Here is a 22896-nt window from a genome sequence, read left to right as displayed (position 1 = left end):
TTACTTTGTCCTATTAAGCTTTCAACTTCTGAGTTCTTCTATGTAACCAACTCTCACCTCTACTTCTGTCATTTATTCTTCCAAATATTATTGCATCTGACTCTGTTAGATGCTAGGGATATAATAGTAAACCAGATTTGCATGCTCCCTAGCCCCACTGAAGCTTACAGTTTCTAATTATAAATGAATCTGGATTGCCAATAGCTTAGTAAAATCTTGTACCAAAGTTTTCAGATAGATTATTTTACAGAGATAAAGATAATTGGCGAGACTCAGGTTTACTTTAACTATGATATTTTACTATGTTATGTTTTTGGACTATCCAAGTCTATTATGAACAAGTAGGATAAAGAGTATACTGGAGGTCACATAAAAATTTGCTGGAGGTCATCAGAGTAAAACAGGTACTGAGGAGATAGAAAGAGGACAGAAAAGGGGGAAGAGGAAGGGATAAGAAAAAAAAGAGGGGTAAACATGGTAACAATACACTATATGCATGTACAAAAATACTATGGCATCTGCATTAAACACATACAGACTTTTTCTTGTCATCATTATAACAACTTATTTATTAGATACTGTAAGTAACTCTGGACTGAGTTGAAATATAAGGAAGATTTATATAGGAGATATGGAAGTATTCCACTGATTCCTATAAAGGACTTAAGCACAGATTTTGGTATTCATGGAAGGACCAGCAATCAATCCTCTACAGATATTGAGAATGACCATAAAAGAATAAATAAATAAAAGTTGATTTTTTAAAATCATTAAATAACTCAGGCTACAAAAGACCATGACCTCAATTTCCCAAAATATAAATATGAGAGTATCATAAATGCAAAAGCAAAAAGTCATATTTCACATTTTTCTATCGATAATGACATTAAGCCATTTACTTTCCCATTATATTGCTGATAAAACAAAAAAATGTGATTTACTGCAACAGAATTACAGAACTGAAGTCAAACTAATGATGACTCAATCATACCCTAAATGGAATTTTTTCTTCCTTAGGAAGACACTTGTGTGAACTGTATGGGAATATGAATTACCTATAATGAGTGATATATAGACTAACTGACTATTATAGTCATCATGAAAGTGGCTATTATAGTTCCAAAATAGATAATAAGAATGGCAAACTTAATTGGGTAAATTACCAATTTTATCTACAGATTTTAAAGTTCAAGAGGTAAACTGCATACAAAAGAAATTTTTTCTGCAGTATCTACAAGTACCTGTTTCTGAGAAATACAGCTACTCCCAAAGGAAGCAGAGAGAGAACAGAAATAGCCAGTATAGCATTTAACTTCTACATGTGAAAACTGGTCTGTATGAAAACAGGCAGAAAACTCCTGTCTAACAGAAGAAATCAAGGCTGTCCAATCATACAGAACAGCTGATCACATTATAAACCAGTAAATTATTTGGTGATGTATGAGAAGAATCACAAACGCCTTCAAACTTTTGGCAGAACAATACTACTTCTAGGAATCAAAAACAAGAATTATCACTAAGAACAATTATTTTAAGTGATAGCTGAAATCAAGATGAAATGCTATAATCTAGCCTTTTAAAATATATCAGTTAGTTGCATATGGAGGTTTCATTTTAACAAGTCTACGTATATAATGCTTCTTGTATCATCTAGCTTTTTAGTAAAAGGGATATGTAGAAACAAATGAACTTCTGTTTAAAACAGAAAAAAATCTATAAGCCATAATAAACATACTCACAGAAACAAACAAAAATGCAAAGTAAGACACTAGGCTACTTTAGTTCCCAAGGAAATGTTGGAATTACCATAAGAAGTGTAGGGATCCATGTGTACCCTTACATCTTCCCAAACAACAAACTCTCAAAATACAATTCCTATAAGACACAACATTTATATATATATTGTATATATACATATATGCACATAAATGTAATGTATATTTAAATTTAAAACTCTCACAGTTCACTAGCATAAAGGCAAATGAATCAGTTAGAAAATGGCCAAATAATATGAACATATGTTACAAAAAAGAAGACATACAAGTGCTAAGCAACATATGTGAAAGCACTCAAGATCATTAGGGAAATACAAATGAAAATTTCAGATATTACTGTACAAACACTAGAATAGCTAAAATAAGGACTGAGCAAAACCAAATCTGGGACAGCACCTTGGCCAAATTCAAGCTCTAAGACTAACACACATGCATGCACAAACATGCAGGGGGGCGGGGGGGGGACCACCCAATTGCATGCATGCTGAAGAACTTAACAGTGTACTAGTGTTGGGAATTTTCCTGAAATGCATCCAAAAACTAAAATAGGTTGGTTATGTAGTAAGTCATTGGTTTTGAATTAACTGAAAAATTAAAGCTAACTAAATGTGCTATTGAAAAGCTGGTTTCTTTTTTCTTTCTGCCAGTACCAGAGTTTGAACTCAGAATCTTGCTTGCTGGGCTTGCTTAATTGGCTGGCCCTTTACCACTTGAGCATACCTGTAGTCAACTTTTTGCTGGTTATTTTGATGATGGAGCCTCATGAACTTTTCTGCCTAAGCTGTCTTCAAATCCCTATGATCCAAATCTCAGTCTTATGAGTAGCTAGAAATACAGGTATGAACCACTGACACTCAGTTAAAAAGCTGATAAACTGAAGGGATGGGTAGGTTTTGGGATGGAAGGAAGAATGAGGAAAGGGGTGACAATGGGAATGATCAAGACACATGTTAAACTGACATATTACACTGAAACCCCTTAGCTCTTGGGGCTGGGTGTGGTAGCTAACATCTATAATACCAGCTCCTCAGGAAGCAGAGGTGAGGAGGATTGTCTAGGCACTAAGCTAGGGAGACCCATTTTCACAAACAAACTAGGCATAGTGGTTCACACCTGTGGTCCAACATAAGGGGTAGATGTAGGAAGAGCACTGTCCAAAGCTCCCCAGGGCAAAAATTCCAGTCTACAGCTCAAAATAATTTAATGCAGAAAGGACTGAGGATGTGGCTCCAGAGGTAGAATATCTGGCTAGGAAGTTTGAGGCTCTGAGTTCAAACCCTAGAACTGCCCCCCACCCTTTATCGCCCCTCCCCCAAAGTGCCACAAGTTTCTCTTTTAATGCTTACATTAAACATCTCTTGTACTGAAAAAAAACTCCCCATATTTTTCTGTGTTAATGTGTACTCTCTAAAGTACATTATTTCTTCCATCCTGTAAAAACCTATCAGGGCAGTGCTTCTTAGGAAATCTGAGTTGGCTGTTTATACTTTCAAAATGGCTTTATCTTTTGAAAAGCAGAAGTTTATGCCAGGTGCTAGTCAATTGTGTCTTGTTAATTTCCAAAACAAACAGAGCAGAGTGCCATGCAATTTCCATTACACACACTTCACCATTAGAAGCAGGGTTTATTAGCTTGACACAGCTCCAGAAATAATGGTTTCATTCCTCACTGAAATAAAATAATGTGCCACATAACTCAACAATGCAGAACTTCTAAAAAATGTTGTCATGTTAAACACGGTCATATTTTTCAGTTTCCATTATGCCAAAGCAAGGCCATTTGCTGCAGAGAACTCACTCTGGGCATGGAGAATACTCCCAGGGGCCTCAGGCTTACCTCATTGCTGTGTCATATGATTCTGGGTGAATACATGTCTGGTCCAAAGGATTTGGCTTCAGTACAACATCCACTGTCATTTTGCTCCTCTTCTTCGCCTGCTTCTCACCTGTGACCTCAACACCTGCTGAAGATGTCACAGCAACTCTGTGACTTTGGTCTGAAGATACAGTTTGCTGACTAGTGCAGTCATTTAAAACCAGGATCAAACAAATTTTAAGAAGAGGGAAGTTGGACAGAAAAGAAAAGAGATGTTAGTTAAAGATGTGCCTATTTCTTGGCCACACAAATTATATACAAGCAGCAACTACAGCTTCATAGAAACTACCACTTATTTGCTTAAACCACATTTAATAGGACTTTGTTATTTAAAGCCAAAAACATTCTTAATGGATCAAGGCTATGCAAATGGAATTGTAGGAGAAAAACAGAAAAATGGAGGGAAGTAAAATAGTAATAAAATGGTGATGATGATTTCAGTGAGCTGAGGAAAAATGTAAGTTCTCAAAAGTCAGAAAACAGAATAGGATGTACTTTAAGGAAAGACTCAGTTGATATACTCAGTTGATATGTTATGGGACACCAGAATATGCATCATTTTTTTTTCAAGAAAGTAAAATAAAGCAGTTACTTCAAAAAGAACTCAAATTAGAGCTGAATGCCCATGGCTCACACCAGTAATCCTAGCAACTTAAGAGGTTGAGATCTAAGGATCTGGGCTCAAAGCCAGTTTGGACAGGAAAGTCTGTGAGACTCTTATCTCTAACCACCAGAAAACCACAAGTGGTGTTGTTGCTCTAACTGGTAGTAGTAAGATAGTCTTGAACAAAACAGCTCAGGGAAAGCTCCCAGACTCTGAGTTCAAGCCCCACAACTGACGAGCATCAGATTTCTTATTGGCAAACATTAGGTGTCAGAACATAGTAGGAACAACGTCACAAAAGTAATGAGAAAAAATGGCTTCAAATCTAGAATAATATGCCTAACCCAGTTAGCATTCAAGTAGGAGGAAACATTAAAATCATTTCTAGACATGTAAGAATTTCATCAACTCCCTTTCTAGAAACAATTTCTTAAGATAAACTCCAGAAAAATCAATGGATTCAAGGAAAATGATAATATGGACTACAAAAAGCAGTATCTAGAATTAATGCAGTCAGTGGGCTGGGTAAAAATAATGAGAGAAGTCAATATCATCAGAATTGTACACATTTGTATTCACCTGCAAAATGTTTGAATATAATCCTGGTTGATTCTGATGAAGCCAGCACACTGTTGGAAGGATTTGGGACCCAGCCCTTTCACTTTCTTCAGCTGTTCCCGGTTGATGAAGGGCCCATTTTTCTCTCGCCATTCAATAATATTTTTGGCTCTGTTGGCATTGAGTCCTGCAATATGCCTAAAAATGAAATAACCAAACAATATGAGTAAAGTGGGAAAAGATCTCATCTAAAAAGACAATGATCTAAAACATCTGAATCATAAAACCAATCGCAATTACTTGTTGTCATGTGTCTAAGTTAATCTAAAACAGAGTTAAATCAAAAGGACAAAGAGGAAAGGATGACAGAATGCAAAACAGCAATAAAACTAGTTGCTCTCAAAAATTCTAGCAAGAAAATGCATAATATTTCTACTCTATTCACATTCCCTATATTTATGTACACTTAAGCTGAGCTTACAAAGACTTAGCAGCAGGCAATAGATATTATAACAGATGCATTTGTGTTGTACCACTTTTTCCCCCCTACCTACCAGGTCTCATCTATATAGAGTTAACCTATTAAAAAGGTACTTTTCCATGAAAAGTTGAGATTAGAATAAAACTATAGGGTTAGGTAGTTTGGTTGATGTTAATTAAAAGATTATGAGTTCAAGGAGTCTATTATTTTATTATGGAATTGCAGATATGGAATTATGAAATGGTTGTAGCTATGGTAAAAAAGTAATACCTTTTTTTTAAAATGGCATTTTCCACTATATCTGTTTCAGTTAGAAAGTTCTAGCTCTGGGAATTTCATGCTACATCAGTAGACTTGTGTAATAAATCCAAGACTACGCACAACAACAAAACAAGTAGCTCTTCGATAGTCACGGGGGGAATAAATTTAGGTAGAAACTTAGGGAGAAGTGACTTGTAGAATTAGGGTGAAAATATGGTAACCATATCTTGAACTTTCAGGATTTATCATCTTTTAGTTACTTTCAACTTTAACAGATGTATGCAAGAGACTGCACTAATGGAAAAAAGTTTATTCTCATGTAGTGGGAAGCATCTCTTTTCCATGTTAACCTTATTTAAATTCTATTAGTGACACTAATACACTCAATGGTTTCCATATGCACTTCACTTTCGATTGCAATATTAAAAATGATAATGTGAATTGCTACAATTCTTTCCTTAAATGATGTCTTCCTCTGACTGATTATCTAAAGTGATATACAAACCCATGGATTTTCTACACTTGACAAACACACATGCTTTTAGGTTCTGGAAAATTTGGGGACTAAGAGACAGACTCAGGATTCTGTGATCTTCAGCCATAGACCTGTCTCACCTTAACAAAACTTCAGAACAGATGTTAATGTCTACTCCCACAAAGCTCACACATTCTTCTACCACACTGTCCAGTGTTGCCTTGAGTAAAGTCTGAGATACATCATGCTGAAAAGACAAAGGCCAAGTATCAATCAATAGCAACACAGTTTTTGGACTACTTGATAATTCTGCCCATACTTACTTTACTGGTAGTTGACTAACACATACCATGGTAAATTTCTTCACGCCTCCTAAACACATTGCTAGCAGATGTAATTCAGCTGAACTTAAGGAATCCATGTTTTCTTACATGTAAGCTGCTCATATGTATGTTTTGAGTCTAACAATTAGTATTTTTCCCTTATCTGAAATTCTGCCTAGAGAAGTACTTCACAAGCTTTATTTAGCTTGCAACAAAATCACCAGTAGGCACTGTTAAAATGTAACTACTGGGTACAACACCCACATTTTTGTATCAGTAGATCTAGGATGGGGCCTAAAAAATTACATTTTAACAAGCTCTCCAGGTATACTAGCTGTTTTTCCTTAAATTCTAATTAGTTAAATTTTTTTATTGTTGGGGCTGGGAATATGGCCTAGTGGCAAGAATACATGAAGCCCTGGGTTCGATTCCTCAGCATCACATATATAGAAAACGGCTAGAAGTGGTGCTGTGGCTCAAGTGGCAGAGTGCTAGCCTTGAGCAAAAAGAAGCCAGGGACAGTGCTCAGGCCCTGAGTTCAAGGCCCAGTATTGGTCAAAAAAAATTATTGTTATTGTAAGGTGGTATATGGAGCGGTTACAATTATGTAAGTCAGATAATGAGTACATTTCTTTTGAACAGTGTCACTCCTTCCCTCACTTTCTCCCCATTTTTCCCTCCTGATGCCCCCTCATTTTCAATATAGTATCTAGTGGGTATCATTGCTGCATTTGTGCACCCTTTGTCGCATCATTTCTGTGTTCCTCCCATATACTCCCCCAAACAGATAAACTTACATACAAGCCAGAAAACAAAACCAGCAACAAAGGAGAAAAACAAACAAAACCAAAAAAACCTTGTTTACATTTCTTGGATGAATGAATCACAAAAATGTGGTGTGTGTGTGTGTGTATATATATATATATATATATACACACACACAATGGAATTCTATGCTTCCATAAAAAAGGATGATATTGTGCCATTTCTAAGGAAATAGAAAGAACTGGAAAAAAATACATTAAGCAAAGTAATCCAGACTCAAAGAAAAATAGGTTGCATTATTTCCCTCATTGGTTGTAACTAGAATGTGTCTATAAATCTACAAGTAAAAACTCTGGATGGTAAAAGACAAAAAAAAAAAAAACTTGAACGTGATAAATTACACAGGACATTCACACAGTGAGATCAAAGGAGGATATTTGTAGGAGGGGATGACAAAGGCTCAAGAGCTATGTGCATATGATCATATAAAATGATATTTATTAAAATTAACTCCAAGAAATGGAAACAAGAGCACTAGGACTTAAACTTGGGGCCTTGGGCATAATAGGCAGATACTCTACCACTTAAATCATACCCTGAGTCCTTTTGTTTGTATTAGGTTTTGGAGATGGAGTCTCTTTAACTTTGAGGTCATTTGCCAAGAATAACCTTAAACGCTGGATCTGTAGGCCTTTTCTGAGTAGCAAGGATTATAGGCATGTGCCACCATGCCCAGTTTCCTTAGTTGTTCATAGGAAAACATTAAGTTATAATAGGAGGAAGAACACTTAACATATGGCAAACTGTACATTTTAAAAAACTATCATATTTCATCAAATAGTATTGCTTATATGAATCATCATTATTTGATATATCATTAAGAATGCAATTGTGTGGTCAATTAAATGATGACCCAATGCTTTTGTTGCTTAAAATTTTACCGCTTTTTTAAATATTGAAAGAGATGTTTTAAACATATTTGGAATTTTAAAAAATCATATAATGACCTAAGCTGGTTAGGATATTCCTAAAATGTCTTCATTTTAAGAGTTCTTCCTTCTCAATCACTCTTACACTGAGTCAGGCATAAGATTTCTGCTCAGTATTGCCTTGTATGCTTCCAAGCTCCTTGGTTATATAGTATTTCTTTTCAGAGCCATATTCTATTGTCACTGGGGTTTTTATTTCAAGCTTTAATCACTTTTATCAAAGTGTAATATTTTGTAGTATTTTAGCTCCGTTACTACAAATGGCCCTTAAAAAAGAATCATGAAGTAAGAACTACAGAGGCAGATACCACTACCAGACTGAGAGTAGGAAACAGCAACCATGTTTAGAGAAAATATTGATTCCCATTTAGTAATCTTTGCCATGAATTGAGCCATTTTAAGTAGGAAAGAGTACATTTAAAATAAACTTGATTTTTTAAAGTAAAGTTTTATAATTCTAGAATTTAATACATATGGTAGATAGGGGCCTGACTATTTCATCAAAATACCTTATATAAAAAAGGTCGAAGAGGGCTGGGAGTGTAGCTTAGTGGTATAGCACTTGTCTAGCATGCATGAAGTCCTGAGTCCAATTCCTCAGCACCATATAAACAGAAAAAGCCAGAAGGGGCACTGGGGCTCAAGAGGTAGAATGCTAGCCTTCAACAAAAAGAAGCCAGGGACAGTGCTCAGGTCCTGAGTTCCAAGCCCCATGACTGGTAAAAAAAGAAAATGGTCCAAGATAACATACTGAATTAAAACTTAACTGAGTGGGGCTGGGAATATGGCCTAGTGGCAAGAGTGCTTGCCTCCTATACATGAAGCCCTAGGTTTGATTCCTCAGCACCACATATATAGAAAAGGCCAGAAGTGGCACTGTGGCTCAAGTTGGCAGAGTGCTAGCTTGCCTTGAGCAAAAAGAAGCCAGGGACAGTGCTCAGGCCCTGAGTTCAAGCTCCAGGACTGGCAAAAACAAAGCAAAACTTAATTGATCTAACAGGTACCTATGATAAGAAATTTCTGTAAGTGCTGCTGTCAACTAAAACTATGCATTTCACTGAAATTCTTCCAGGCTTTGTGCTCAGGAAGGAATTAAGAAATTGCTACTATTTTTCTAAAAGTATTTTTTTTTATATTTGGGGAGGGAATACTGAAAGATGTTCCATACTATATCCATAATGACATATTTGACGTTAAAGTGGAGGTATTAAGTTTCATTTACCAACATTTTCTAAGAAACTATTAGGTACCAGACACAGTCTCGTTTATAGAGGTACAGGAAAGATCATTAGCATTCATGTTTTTGAGAAGCTCTGCTGAGATGTGCTGAAAGCTGGATGAGATGTGACACACAGCCCCATTGACAGTCACTGGAATAAGAAGTGAGAGGCCTCAACAACTGGCTGTGCTAATAATCCTTGCCTTTAAATATTCTGCCTTAATTATTCTGCCTTTAAATAGAAGTTACCCAATGAATTTTTGGGCAAGTTGTTTGAATTGTATAAACAGACTCAAATTCAAGGACATACTTTTTGGGACATCATATTTTTACATAGACTTTATGAGATTAAAAAAAAGGAATATAAGTGATCACTTATGTTCATCAGCTTTTTTGAGGCCAGAATCCATAATTTTATTATTATTTTACCACAAACTTCTGAAGAACTGCTCATCAAACTACTCTGGTTTATTTTGTTCTAAAGCACTAAAATTATGTCTCCTTCCAAATGTAACACCACGGACTACAACTCTCACAGCAACAAAATTTCACTTCACATTTTCCACACTACATTTTGAGTTTACAAAATTTCACTTTACATTTTCCCACACTACATTTCGAGTTTACTTTCTAGGTATATAAGGTAGTTTACTTTCGAGCTTATCTAAATCTCTATTTTCTCTATCATTTGTTACTCCTGTCTTGTCCTGCCTCTTACTACTACCAGAACACAAAACACAGCAAAATACTAAAGATGTAAAAAAGCTTTACAAGCAGTCTACCCAATTTTAAACACAGCAAGTTTATTTCCTCACCTCACAGCTACTCTCCTCGAATGGCATGTGCCAATCTAAAAGAATCATCCAGGGGACTACGTGAATGATAAAAAAAAAAAAAAAAAAAAGACAGAACTGATAGAAGAATGGGAAACATCTGAGAAAACAGAATGTATGCATAAGAGCTGTTCCTTCTCAAATCTTCAAATCCAGCACTCAAAAGGCAAAGGCAGTGTTTAAAACTATAGAAATACTTTAACCATTTAAAACTTGTATGCTGGCTCCACTGGTCATAGATTATTACATACAATAGGATAATTAATTTTTTTTAAGATCTGAAGCATGTAGAAATGTAATAAAGAAATCCCTCCCTGTATAACTAATGGAAGGTAACAAAAAATGACAAAGTCTTCCTGATATCACATTCTTTTTAAAGAAAAAAAACTCACTAACATTTTAATTTTTCACATGAATAAACTGTGTAACGAACAATCTACACTTATATGGCTCTGGAATAGAGACAGCAAAGGACATTCATCTTTGAACACTAGAAGGTTTTTCCCAAATCTAGATCTGAAGCATGGCCTGGAAAATATTAAAAACAAACAACAACAACAACCAGTAAGAGGCTCTTTTGCAAATATTCCTTTTCTGATAAAACATACAGGAGGTATGTTGAAGACTTCTTAATTGATAACAGCATAAAAAAATCCAGTTTGCATGAACTTAAACTTTTTTGTAATGTGAGTATAAGGCAATTATCTAGGCTAACTTGAAAGAAAGATAGTTGGAACAATGATTGTCTTGCATGTTTTGCAAAAGACCAGTGAACTAATTCTTAAAACCTAACTATCCTGCATGAGGTTACTCCTAAGGCATGGGCCTTTTAAGGTATCAAATGAGCACCCACAGATGTTTACCACACTCTGAATGGTCAAAACTCAAATGCTTGCAGGGCATGGTGTACCCTCTGGAATTTCCATTCGGCTCACAAATCTCCAGCAGCTTTTCTGTGCAAGTCTTTGTGGCGTCTTGGCCTACATATATGCATCTTAATATATTGCAATTAATTTTAGATATTAGACCACAGGTAAGGCAGGAATATAATCCCAGACAGAGAAATGACATAAGATGAACTACACAACTGTTGTAGCCTTCAGGCTGAGACATTTCTACATTGTTAAGCAGAGCATGGCAGTCTTATTGGACTGGGGAAGCATAAACCAGAGGTCAAGATGTGGACCCAACTGGAATTTTCAGAACACATTAGCGAGAACAGAGCTCTGTATTTAATAAAGATGTACATATGCCCCGAACACTAGGACAAAATTCTGCAAGGCCAGAGAAAATACAGCTGCCTGAATTTCACAGGTTATACAGAAACCTCCAAGATTGCAGAGCTTGGAGGTGTTAGATGTTTTACAAGTAAAAAATCCAGTATCTGGGGTTTTACCTTGAAAACTCCAGAAACTTTGTTGATGCCACAGACAGCCGTGCTCTACCAGTCCTAGGGTAAGTGTCATCCTACTTTCCCTCTAACAAACTTTAAAAGCAGTACTTGCTGAAATACACTTTCAAAGGTAAATTCTGAAACATTTAAGGAAACAATTATAGCAATTCTCTACAATCTCTTCTGGAAGAGAAGCAGCAGAAGGAATACTTACTAACTCAACTTACGAAGCTACCTTTCTTTACCCTCCAGTAAAACTATATAAAGTCATTTAAAGAAAACTACAAGTTGTTATCTCTTGACAGCTATTGCAAAGTAAAAAACATACTGGTAAATTAAGTCTAACCATATATAAAAAGAATTATATGATATGACCAATTGTGACTTATCATGGGTATGCAAGTTTGGTTTGACATTCAAAAATTGATTGATGAACTCATAACATCCATAGAGTAAAGAAAATCATATAATCGTTTCTGTATTTTACCTTTATTGAAAAGGTGATGAGCCAGGGTGGGTTATAGTTACATAGTAAGGTAATGATTACATCTCCTTTAAACATTGTTACCCCATTATTCATTTCAATGCATGTAGGAAAAAATAAATAAGCCATTCACGATAAAATCAACAATCTAGAACAGAGAGAGGGAAAAAAAATCCTCAATTTGATAAAAAAAAAAATCTACAAAAAAACCCCAAAAGCAAACCTTTAGATAAAACCCTTTTCTTTTTAAATTTAATTTTATTGGCAAGGATTAATGTACAGAGGGGTTACAATTGCATATATAAGGTAATGAGTGGGGACTGGGGATATGGCCTAGTGGCAAGAGCGCTTGCCTCGTATACATGAGGCCCTGGGTTCAATTCCCCAGCACCACATATACAGAAAATGGCCAGAAGTGGCACTGTGGCTCAAGCAGCAGAGTGCTAGCCTTGAGCAAAAAGAAGCCAGGGACAGTGCTCAGGCCCTGAGTTCAAGCCCCAGGACTGGCAAAAAAAAAATAATAATAATAAGGTAATGAGTACATTTCTTGTCAAACTTGTTACCTCCTCCTTCATTTTTCTCCCACCTTTCCTCTTCTCCAATCCCCTCCCACCAGTTGTACAGTTAATTTCCAACATACTGTTTTGTGAATATTACTGTTGCATTGGTTCACCTTTTATCCTTTGTCTCACCATTTTGATGTTCCCCTTCCCTTCCCTAATTCAGATAAACATATATACAATAGCTAGGGTACCAAAATCAAATACAGTGACAATAGAGGCTAAACCATGGGTAAGAAAATTAGAGAAAAAAAATTATTTCACATAGTAAATTAAAAATAACAACAACAGGGGCTGGGGATATGGCCTAGTGGCAAGAGTGCCTGCCTCGTATACATGAGGCCCTGGGTTCGATTTCCCAGCACCACAGAAAATGGCCAGAAGTGGCGCTGTGGCTCAAGTGGCAGAGTGCTAGCCTTGAGCAAAAAAGAAGCCAGGGAAAGTGCTCAGGCCCTGAGTCCAAGCCCAGGACTGGCCAAAAAAACAACAACAACAACAACAACCATGAAAAACCTCTTGTTTCTATATCATGGAGTTTATTTCGCTTAGCATCATCTTATGTGATCATATGTACATAGCTAAAATATGGAACCAATCCAGATGCACCGTGATAGATAAACAGATCAAGAAAATGTGGTAGATATACACAATGGGATTCTATGCTTCTATCAAAAAGAATGATACTGACCTGTTCATAAGGAAATGGAAAGACTTGGAAAAATTCTTATGGTGAAGTGAGCCAGACCCAAAGAAACATAGACTGTATGGTTTCCTTCATTGGTAATAATTACTATATGTGTAGGATAGTCCTAGCAGTAAATAAAAACATTTTTTTAATGGTAAGAAAGTAGTAAAAGACTACAAAGATCAGAGACAAAGCAAGGATGTCATTTTTTTTCAACACCATATTGAAAGACAGTAAGACAAGAAAATATGATAAAAGATATACTGACTGAGAAGGAAGAAGTGTTTATTCACCCACGACATAAGTGTTTATGTAGAGAATATGAAGGATCAACAGAAAATTCTAGCACTGGATGTAGAATACATGGTGAATTTACAAAAGTCATACATTTTCCTATATGAATGCGTGGCATCTGAAATTAAAAATTTATTACAACATAGGAACATCCAATTAAGTATAAATATAAATCTAAAATATGTATATGATACATATATATAGCTGTATAAAGAAAACTATAAAACTCTGGTGAAGTAAACCAAAGAATTACAGTGGAAATTCATGTTCATGGAGAGAATAATTTAATACTGTCAAGATGTTAGCTCTTCTTATCTCAAGCTAGAGGGTCAAAACAACCTAGTCAAAATTCTATCATGTTATTTTGGAGATTATCAGAGTGACTCTAAAATTTATACAGACAGGTAAGAGAGCCAGATTGTCCAAGCAAATAATGAAGGGTTCTTCCTTACCAAGGTGAGAGGACTATTGTATTCTGATGGTAAGACAAACTGTAAAGCTGAAGTAGTCAAGACTGTGTGGTACAAATGAAAAAGAAAAAGATAAATACATCAATGGAATAACAGAACAGAGTCCAGAACTAGAGCCTGAAGAAGATAGACAGATGGCAAGTGAGCATATAAAAGATGGTTCACAATATGTTATTAGGGAAATCCAAAATAAAACATTAATGAAATACCAGTACATACTTATTAAAATGGCTAAAAATCCCAAACAGTAGTTGTGCAAATTTGTATTAACCCAAATAACCTATAACTTATGTCCATAAAAAAGTGTCATAGTTGTATTATAATTTCCAAAACTTAGAAACAATGCAGCATTGCTCTTCAGTGGACAGTAAACAAATGAATAAACTCTGGTTTCATTCCTCCAGGCAATGAACTATTAATCAGAAAAAGAAAGCAATGAGCTGCCTAGGGTGTGGTGGCTTACATTTATAATCTTAGCTACTTGGGAGGCTGAGATAGGGAAGAATAGTTTAAGGCCAGCCAGGGGGTAGATACTTGGGGATGGGGGTTGGGGGAGGAGATGGGGATAGTTTGCTAGACACAAATTCAACAGAAAAAGTTGTATGATGTCGTGCATGCCTGTCATTCCACCTATGGTGGGAAGCATAATGAGAAGATTCACCGGCCAGACTGGCCCTGGCACCGAACAAGACCCTCTCTCAAAATTAATTAGGACAAAAAGAGTGCTGGGAGAGCACCTACCTAGCAGCAAATGCAAAGCCCTGAGTTTAAATTCCATCATTGCCAAAGAACTACCAAACTATAATTTGAACCTATAATGCTTATTAGTCGTTAAAAGAAGTCAGGCTGAAAAGGCTACACACTGTATGACTCAAACTCCTATCATATTCTGAAAAAGGCAAAATAAGACAATAGAAAAAAAGCACTGGTTTTAATGGCTGAAAGGGAGAGATGAGTTCACATGCCACATACTTTTTTAAAAGAGTAAACTATTCTGTATGATACTATAATAATGGACAGGTGTCCAAACCTAAAAACATAAAAAGTGAACTCTAATTTAAAGTATGGGTTTTGGTGGACATGATGCGTTAGTATAGGTTCATCGACTGTAATAAATGTAACATTTGGCTGGCTGGATGTTGATTCTATGGGAGGTTAAGCCTAAGTGAAGGTGAAGTATACTGAAACTGTCTATATAGTCTGCTCAATTTTGTTCTGAACCATTTTTAAAAACTGCTCTAAAAGTCAATATCAGATTCAATTTAATCTGATGGTAAATCACATAATTGTCATAGCAAAATTAAATATTCCTTAAAAAAGAAATAATGACGTTTGCATTCTTAGCAATATAGCATATACAATGTCCACAACACCAGTGTGACTTACAGCACAGCAATGGGGGCTGGAAGTCAGTCATTCAATAGAAAGCAACCTGGGATGGTCCAAATGTTGGAAGCAGCAGACTAGAACTTGAAAAAAGCTCAAGGACTTCTTAGAGAAAATAAGTTTACAAATGATCAGATGGAAAATAACAGAAGACCAATGGAAACTACAATAAATAACTGAAAAATAGTGTGTGAACATGTAAAAAAATTAATGGATGTGTTTAATAGATTGAAGCAGAGAAAAACAAATTAGTAAGCATGAAAGAAAGATGAGCATAAATTGTCTTATTTTGATTCCTGAGGAGAACTAAACAGACAAATCCTTCAAGAAACAATAACAAAAACCTCCCTATCCCTTTGAAAAACATTTAACAGAAGTAAAGAAAACGTGGTCCATATACACAATGGAATTCTATGCCTCTATCAGAAAGAATGATATTGCCCCATTCATAAGGAAATGGAAAGACGTGGAAAAAAAATCATACTAAGTAAAGTGAGCGAGACCCAAAGAAACATAGACTCTTTGGTTTCCCTCATTAAGAATAATTAGTACATGTCTAGGATAGTCCCAGCAGAAGATCACAATAGCTCAATAGTTATGTACATATGAACACATAAGATGATACTGAGTGAAATGAACTCCAAGTAATGGAAAAAAGTGGCTTATTGTTATTATTTTCAATGTACCATGTGAAATTATGCCATTCTCTTTTGTCTCTTCCCCAAGATTTTACCCCTGATGCAATGTCACTGTTACTGATTTCTGTACCCTGGGTACAGAACTAGGGGAGGGAAGGGGAACATCAAAATGGAGAGACAAAGGATAAAAGACAAACCAATGCAACAGCAATACTTACAAAAGTATATGCTGTAAACCAACTGTATGGCTCATGGAAGGGAAGAAAATGGGGAGGGGGGAAGGTATGAGAAAAAGGGGGGAGGAGGTAATAAGTTGGATAAGACATGCACTCACTGCTTTACATATGAAACTGTAACCCCTTTGTAAATCACTGACAAGAAATAAATATTTTTTTAAAAAAAGTAAAGAAAGCCAGAATACAAAAACCAGAAACTGGCATATGCTACATGGAGGAGCAACAGTACCAGGAGGTGAAAGTCTTATGGGAAAAAAAGCAAGGCTAGGAGACAATGGTATGACATCTTTTAAAGTGCTATGTACCTCCCCTACATACATATACCCTTTCAACTTCAAGTTCTACACCTTTCAAAGATGAAGAGAAAATAAAAGGATTTTTGTATAGATGAGAAATTGCCAGCAGACCTGTACTCTTGAAAAAATGTTAAAGACAATATTTAGATTTAGGAGAAACTGACAGATGGAAAATATACTGCAACTATAACTGACTATGCATTATAATTTTAATTAAAATATATAAGCATTTAAAGCAAAAATTATACTACAGTATTTGGGGATATGAATGAAAATATCAGAGAAGGATGGTGAGGTGGCATATTAGCCAGTGTAGACTGTGAAAAGATAAGAATACAAAAAATAATTCCTGGAATAACCACTAAGAAAAAAATACAAAGTAATACAAAGCTAAAATCTAATGAAGTAAAAATAAAAAAATAAAAGTTATTTGATTTTTCTAACCAAAGCAAGTCAGAAAAGGAAGAGTAGAACACCAAGTTAGATGAGACAAATAGCTTGTAACAGAAATAGATGTTAGATCAGTCATACAAACATTTACATTTAGCGAATTGAGTGCTCCAATTAAAAGACAAAATAAACTACCACTTAAAATCCCTGCATTTTAGTTATATTACATATACTTAAAATTAACTGTAAATAAAAGCCATAAATAATAAAGACCATTTCTATATTTTATGTATTAGAGGGGGTGAAGTAAAGAATATTCCTAGGTTTTATCCACTGGAATATGATAAATGTTCTCCTTAGATGTCTCATCTCCTGATTCTAAAGGTAATTATTTTCTATATACATTATATATGCAAATTACCTACTTTCAATAATTTTCAAGGCCAGTCACTTTCAGCACAACTCCAGTAGACCATGTGAAAAATAGCAAGTTAGATGCCTCAAATTTGCAAATCCACTGTTTTCTTGGTCTCATTCCTAATTTCTAGCAAAAGGGCTGTGGTAAAGTTCCCGTGGTGTTTAAATTTTAATTACAATGTATAACCTCTTTATAAGTCATGACAATAAATGTGAGTCTTTTTTTCATGTATGATCATAACCGTCTACGTCTAAATTTTAATCCGTTCCAACTTTCCTTCTGTCTTCCAGCAGGTGCTCTTATGTCCCCTAGTGGATACAGGTTGATATGGTGGAGGGGACTGGGCAATATTAGCTAAGTAATGGTCCATAAATCCTAAATGCCTGTTTTGCACACAGACTTCCAAACCAAAAAGGTGGACTATCTAATTTACCATACATGAGAAAAATATTAACATAACTTAACTGGACCACACTGCCCCATATGTGGTCAACCAGCTAAAACATAATTCTCGGCTCACGGCACAGGCATGAAGAAATGCACACTTAAAAGCAACACACTAGATCTGACATGACACAAAAAAGTCTACATTTCTACTGTAAAACTTTAGTTTTAGATATTTGTGGTCTTGTCATAAAACCAGACTGCAGAAAAAATTTAGGGTGCAAAGATTTAGCCACAACAGAGACTGTTTCCTACTAATAAACTACAACAGTGTATAGAAACTATGGTTGAAAACCAGGGGACAGGGAAGTATCCTCCTCAAATACAAACATTTTGACAGCCTATGGTGTAAACTTCTTGTGTAAAGGGCAGAAAAAGGGTGTAAAGGGCAGAAAGTAGAGATAAAAGGTGATATTACCCACTGCCTTAATGTATGAAACTGTAACCTCTCTGTATATCACTTTGACAATAAATAATTATTCAGAAAAAAGGTGATATTAATACAAAGCTGTAGAAAATAGTCTTTCTTCTCAAACTGCAGAAATAAGATTCCATAATAATAATTCTTTTTTTTTGGTGGGGGGGGGCAGTCATGGGCCTTGGACTCAGGCCCTGGCTTCTTCCCGCTCAAGGCTAGCACTCTGCCACCTGAGCCACAGCGCCCCTTCTGGCCGTTTTCCATATATGTGGTGCTGGGGAATCGAACCGAGAGCTTCATGTGTAGCTCATGTGTAGCTTCATGTGTTGCCACTAGGCCATATTCCCAGCCCCCATAATAATATTTCTAGTAGTAAGTTCTAAGAATACAATTTATTCTCTCCAAACACACACACACACACACACACACACACACACACACACACACACACGTATGTGGCCAGATAAGTAGCTGGGTAAGAATTACCCCCAGTTCATTAATACAGACATTTCACTTTTTCCTATTAGACCTGAGGCTAACACTGCCAGCACCAGATCAGCATGTTTCCACAGTGTCATTATTTATAGTGTCGTTATGGAATGGCAAGGTTCCCTTTATTTGTGTGTCCCCTTCCTCTACATGGACATGGCAATAGGGCACCCACCCACGTGTTTGAGATGGTTTGCAATCATCCATCCACTCTTAGCTTTCTGCATGGATAGAAATGAGGATTGGGCTCCAAAACTCTGCCTCAACTCTTTATACCACTCCTCATTTTCTGCTTTCTGTCATCTGTTGCATGTTATACTGTATAAGTAATAAATGAACACTTGGTAGTACTATAATTTCAGTTTTTCTAAGTACTGGGTCATTAGTGGATTTGTGTGCTTTCTAGGTACATAGGCTATTGTTTGTATTCCTACCTTTTAACAACATTCTTCTTAATACATGGTAGGTACTGGATAAACTTAAAGAAAGAAGAAACAGAGGCAAATTTCTAATGGTTAAACCTTAGATCCTTTCTGCTGAAGCTGGGGATTCAATTTAAGAAAGAGTTGTCATGTTCTAATTATTCCCGATGAGGGAAACCATAGAGTCTATGTTTCTTTGGGTCTCTTGACAGTATGGTTTTTTTTTCCAAGTCCTTCCATATCCTTCTTTCTGATAGAGGTGCAGAATTCCATTGTGCATATGTACCACATTTTCTTGATCCACTCATCTACTGAAGGGCATCTGGGTTGGTACCATATTCTAGTGATGACAAATTGTGCTGGTGGCCTCTAGCATTATCCTAACAAAAGAACACAATAGCTCAACAGCTACATACATATGAACATATAAGACAATGTTAAGTGAAATGAACTCCAAGTTATGGAAACAAGTGGTTTGTCACTATTGTTATTTTTAACTTACTATGTAAAATTATGCCCTTTGTCTTTTGTCTTTCTTTCCTATGGTTTAACCCCTGATGTCATGGTAACTGATTTTGGTACCCTAGATATTGTATATACATGTATTGGAACTAGAGAAGGGAAAGGGAATATCAAAATAGAGAGACAAAAAATAAAAAGGCAGACCAAGGTAACAGCAATACTTACAAAACTATATGGTGTAAACCAACTACACAACTCAAGGTGGGGGGGAGGGAAACAGAGGGAAGAAAGTGAGAGGAAATGAGGGAGGAGGTAACGAGTTGGATAAGAAATGTATCCACTGCTCTTCATATGAAACTGTAACCCCTCTGTACATCACTCTGACAACAAAGAAATGATAAAAAAAAAAAAAGGGCTGGGAATATGGCCTAGTGGCAAGAGTGCTTGCCTCCTACACATGAAGCTCTCGGTTTGATTCCCCAGCACCACATATATGGAAAATGGCCAGAAGGGGCACTGTGGCTCAGGTGGCAGAGTGCTAGCCTTGAGCGGGAAGAAGCCAGGGAGGGTCCTGCTCAGGCCCTGAGTCCAAGGCCCAGGACTGGCCAAAAAAAAAAGAATTGTCTTAAAATAAAAGGATACTGGCAATATGGAACTACTACAGGTATTATAATCATGATTGAATACTTATTATAGGAAACCTTTTTAGGCAACATAATCAACAGCAAATTCCTAAGAAGAAATTTTTAAGTAAAACCTAAGATGCCTTAGTGAAATAGATTAAGACTGATCATGGTCACAGCCCCTCCCAATCCAAGCTGAAAATCCTCATGCAAATGGTTTCTAGGTAGAATTCTAGTTCAAGAAAGAGTTTAACCCACATCTTTTTAACTGAAAACTATTAGTCTTAACTCCCATTTCCTGCACGAGGCAGGAAATATTGTCCTCTTCCATTTCTTCCCACTTTAACTGTATTACAGTAAAATAAGTCCTTGATACAATTTTCATCTGGTGAGACCCTCCTTTTTATTTTTTATCAGATATTCTGAAATGCTCTTTTTGAGGGGACCTCAAGAACCTGTGATTTTGCATGGAAACTGGAGAGCTGAAGGAACTACTCTCTAATCCATTCTCTGGTAACAGAAATTGTCAAGCCTGAGCCAAGAGTTGGATCTCACAAGCCAGTCACTCCCCAGCTTTCATGGAAATATAATAAACCTTTTACCTCAAACAGAGTGGGTTCATGCATCCTATATTCTATACCCAGAAGAGTATATGAGTTGCCAGCTCTACACCCCAAACTAAGCTTCCTCTTCACTTTAACAGAGCAACATGGTAATCACTGAAACCGTGAAGATCAAGATTAACTGCTTGCCTAACGTTAGAGCTAGAAGAGTAACTTGATGCCTTCTGATCCTGACCATATTCTGGTCCTGATGGTGGCAACCAGTCAACCAAGGGCCAGCAGTCCACTTTCAGCAAGAAGCAGCTATCAAAGATGGACTGTTAACACTCCACACCTTTTTTAAGATAAAAAGGACCCCAGTCATTTAGGGGGGAAATGAGGCAAGGCATATACATGAGGAGACAACAGGGAAATCATATTATTTTCAACAAGTATCAACAAGGCCAGTCTCAGAAGTTAAAACTAGAAAATGAACTGAAAAAGTAGACAAACTCCCCTCATTTCATATGTCTTTTTAAATGCTAAGTTATGCGATTAGGAGACACAGGAGGAGCTGTCTCATTTATTTTTGGTTAATGGTTAAAATCTGAGAACTCTTCATAAATGGGTAAAGTCAGAAAGAAATGAAAGGACATAACTAGCAAAAAGTCTTGAAGGTTATCTGGGTTTTGGGCGAGCCTCATCTATCTTATCCACCCAAAATCATTGTCTAAAGATTAGGAGTTGGTAGACTGCAATTACCTCACATATTAGCCCAGCTCAGAAAATATAAAAGCTACAGATAAGAACCACCATTTGAGTCTTTAAAAATGTTTCTCTCAGTTTCTGTTTCCCCATCTTTAACCCTATTAAACTAAAATAAATCCTTGCTAAAACTTAAAAAAAGAAAAGAAAAAATATATGTCTTCCCCACCTTCCCCTGAACTCAGTAAAAGTAAGCCTCTTTAATTTATTTTTATTTTTTTGGTTGGTCATGGGGCTTGAACTGTGGGCCTGGGAGCTGTCCCTGAGCTCTTCAGCTCAAGATTAGCCTTCTACCACTTGAGCTACAGCACAACTTCCAGTTTTCTGGTGGTTAATTGGAGATAAGAGTCTCACAGACTTTCCTGCCCAGACTGGCTTTGACCCGAGATCCTTAGATCTCAGCCTCCTGAATAACTAGAATTCTCCTGAATGACTAGGATTACAGGCATGAGCTCCCGGCAAGCTTCTTTTTCTTCAAACTCAGTTAAAGTTGAGTTAGGTGAAACTCATTTATAGGATGCTATTTACCATTAACAGACTATCTCATAATGGACATAATTAAAAACACAGGCACCATTATCAGAAAGAACAAATATAGCACACCTCAAAACAGGAATAAACTCTAAGACACAACTAATAGATTAAAGAAACAATATTTTGGGTATGAAAATGCTACTTTTAGATATAAACTCTTAAGGCTCAATATAACATCATGACAGTTTTCCTAAAATATCTCTATAAATCATGACAAGATTAGGCAAACTACACCATATGAATCACTGATTATGGGATCATGGACAAAGGGTAGGCTGTAGCATGAAATTGAAGAACCGAAGACTGGAATTTAGAAGGTAGATACAGATGTTACGAATTCTTTACCAAAGAAAGAATCCTGGGATGTAGAACTAAATATCATTCTTAAAGATTAGCTACCCAACTAATATCAAGAGTCATTTTATTAAGTTTTCAAATTGTCAATGGGAATGTTCTATTAGCATAAATCTCAGTTTAGAACTGAGGGTTTGTTTGGATAAGCTTTTAAATCAATTAAGAACTCATTTCCATCTTATTGTGAAAGACTTTTTCTGCCATTGAGAAAAAAATGAAAATGCACCTTGTTTATGTTACCATATAGTTAGCATTCTCGCTAAACTCTTTTTCTTGAAACATACGGTCTTTGGTTCAGAAAAGTAGGCTAGTCATAAACATCTGCTGTTCTGAATGGAAAATTTTGAAGGCTTAGTTCTTCATTCCAATGGCAAGAAGTCACAGTGAGTCTGAGTCACAGTGAGGTCTGGAAATCTAGCTGGAGATCCTAAGTT

At 36.2% G+C, this 22896-nt stretch overlaps 1 protein-coding gene across 3 annotated transcripts in view; it reads right to left on the bottom strand.

The window, feature by feature from the left end:
* Srbd1 (S1 RNA binding domain 1) overlaps positions 1 to 22896 on the bottom strand; it is a 180671-nt gene that overhangs the window by 15080 nt on the left and 142695 nt on the right. For all 3 annotated transcript variants that reach the window (XM_048353000.1, XM_048352999.1, XM_048353001.1), the window contains exons 17-19: positions 6171 to 6277; positions 4835 to 5011; positions 3613 to 3792 (exon numbers count right to left, since the gene is read on the bottom strand). In XM_048353000.1, coding sequence (XP_048208957.1) covers positions 3613 to 3792; positions 4835 to 5011; positions 6171 to 6277 — 464 coding nt within the window. The remainder of the gene's footprint in view (positions 1 to 3612; positions 3793 to 4834; positions 5012 to 6170; positions 6278 to 22896) is intronic.

This window comes from Perognathus longimembris, chromosome 8 (assembly GCF_023159225.1).
Source record: "Perognathus longimembris pacificus isolate PPM17 chromosome 8, ASM2315922v1, whole genome shotgun sequence".
In the NCBI taxonomy this organism is placed as follows: domain Eukaryota; kingdom Metazoa; phylum Chordata; class Mammalia; order Rodentia; family Heteromyidae; genus Perognathus; species Perognathus longimembris.
Note: the sequence above shows the minus strand (reverse complement) of the source record. Positions and strands in the feature narration are given on the sequence as shown.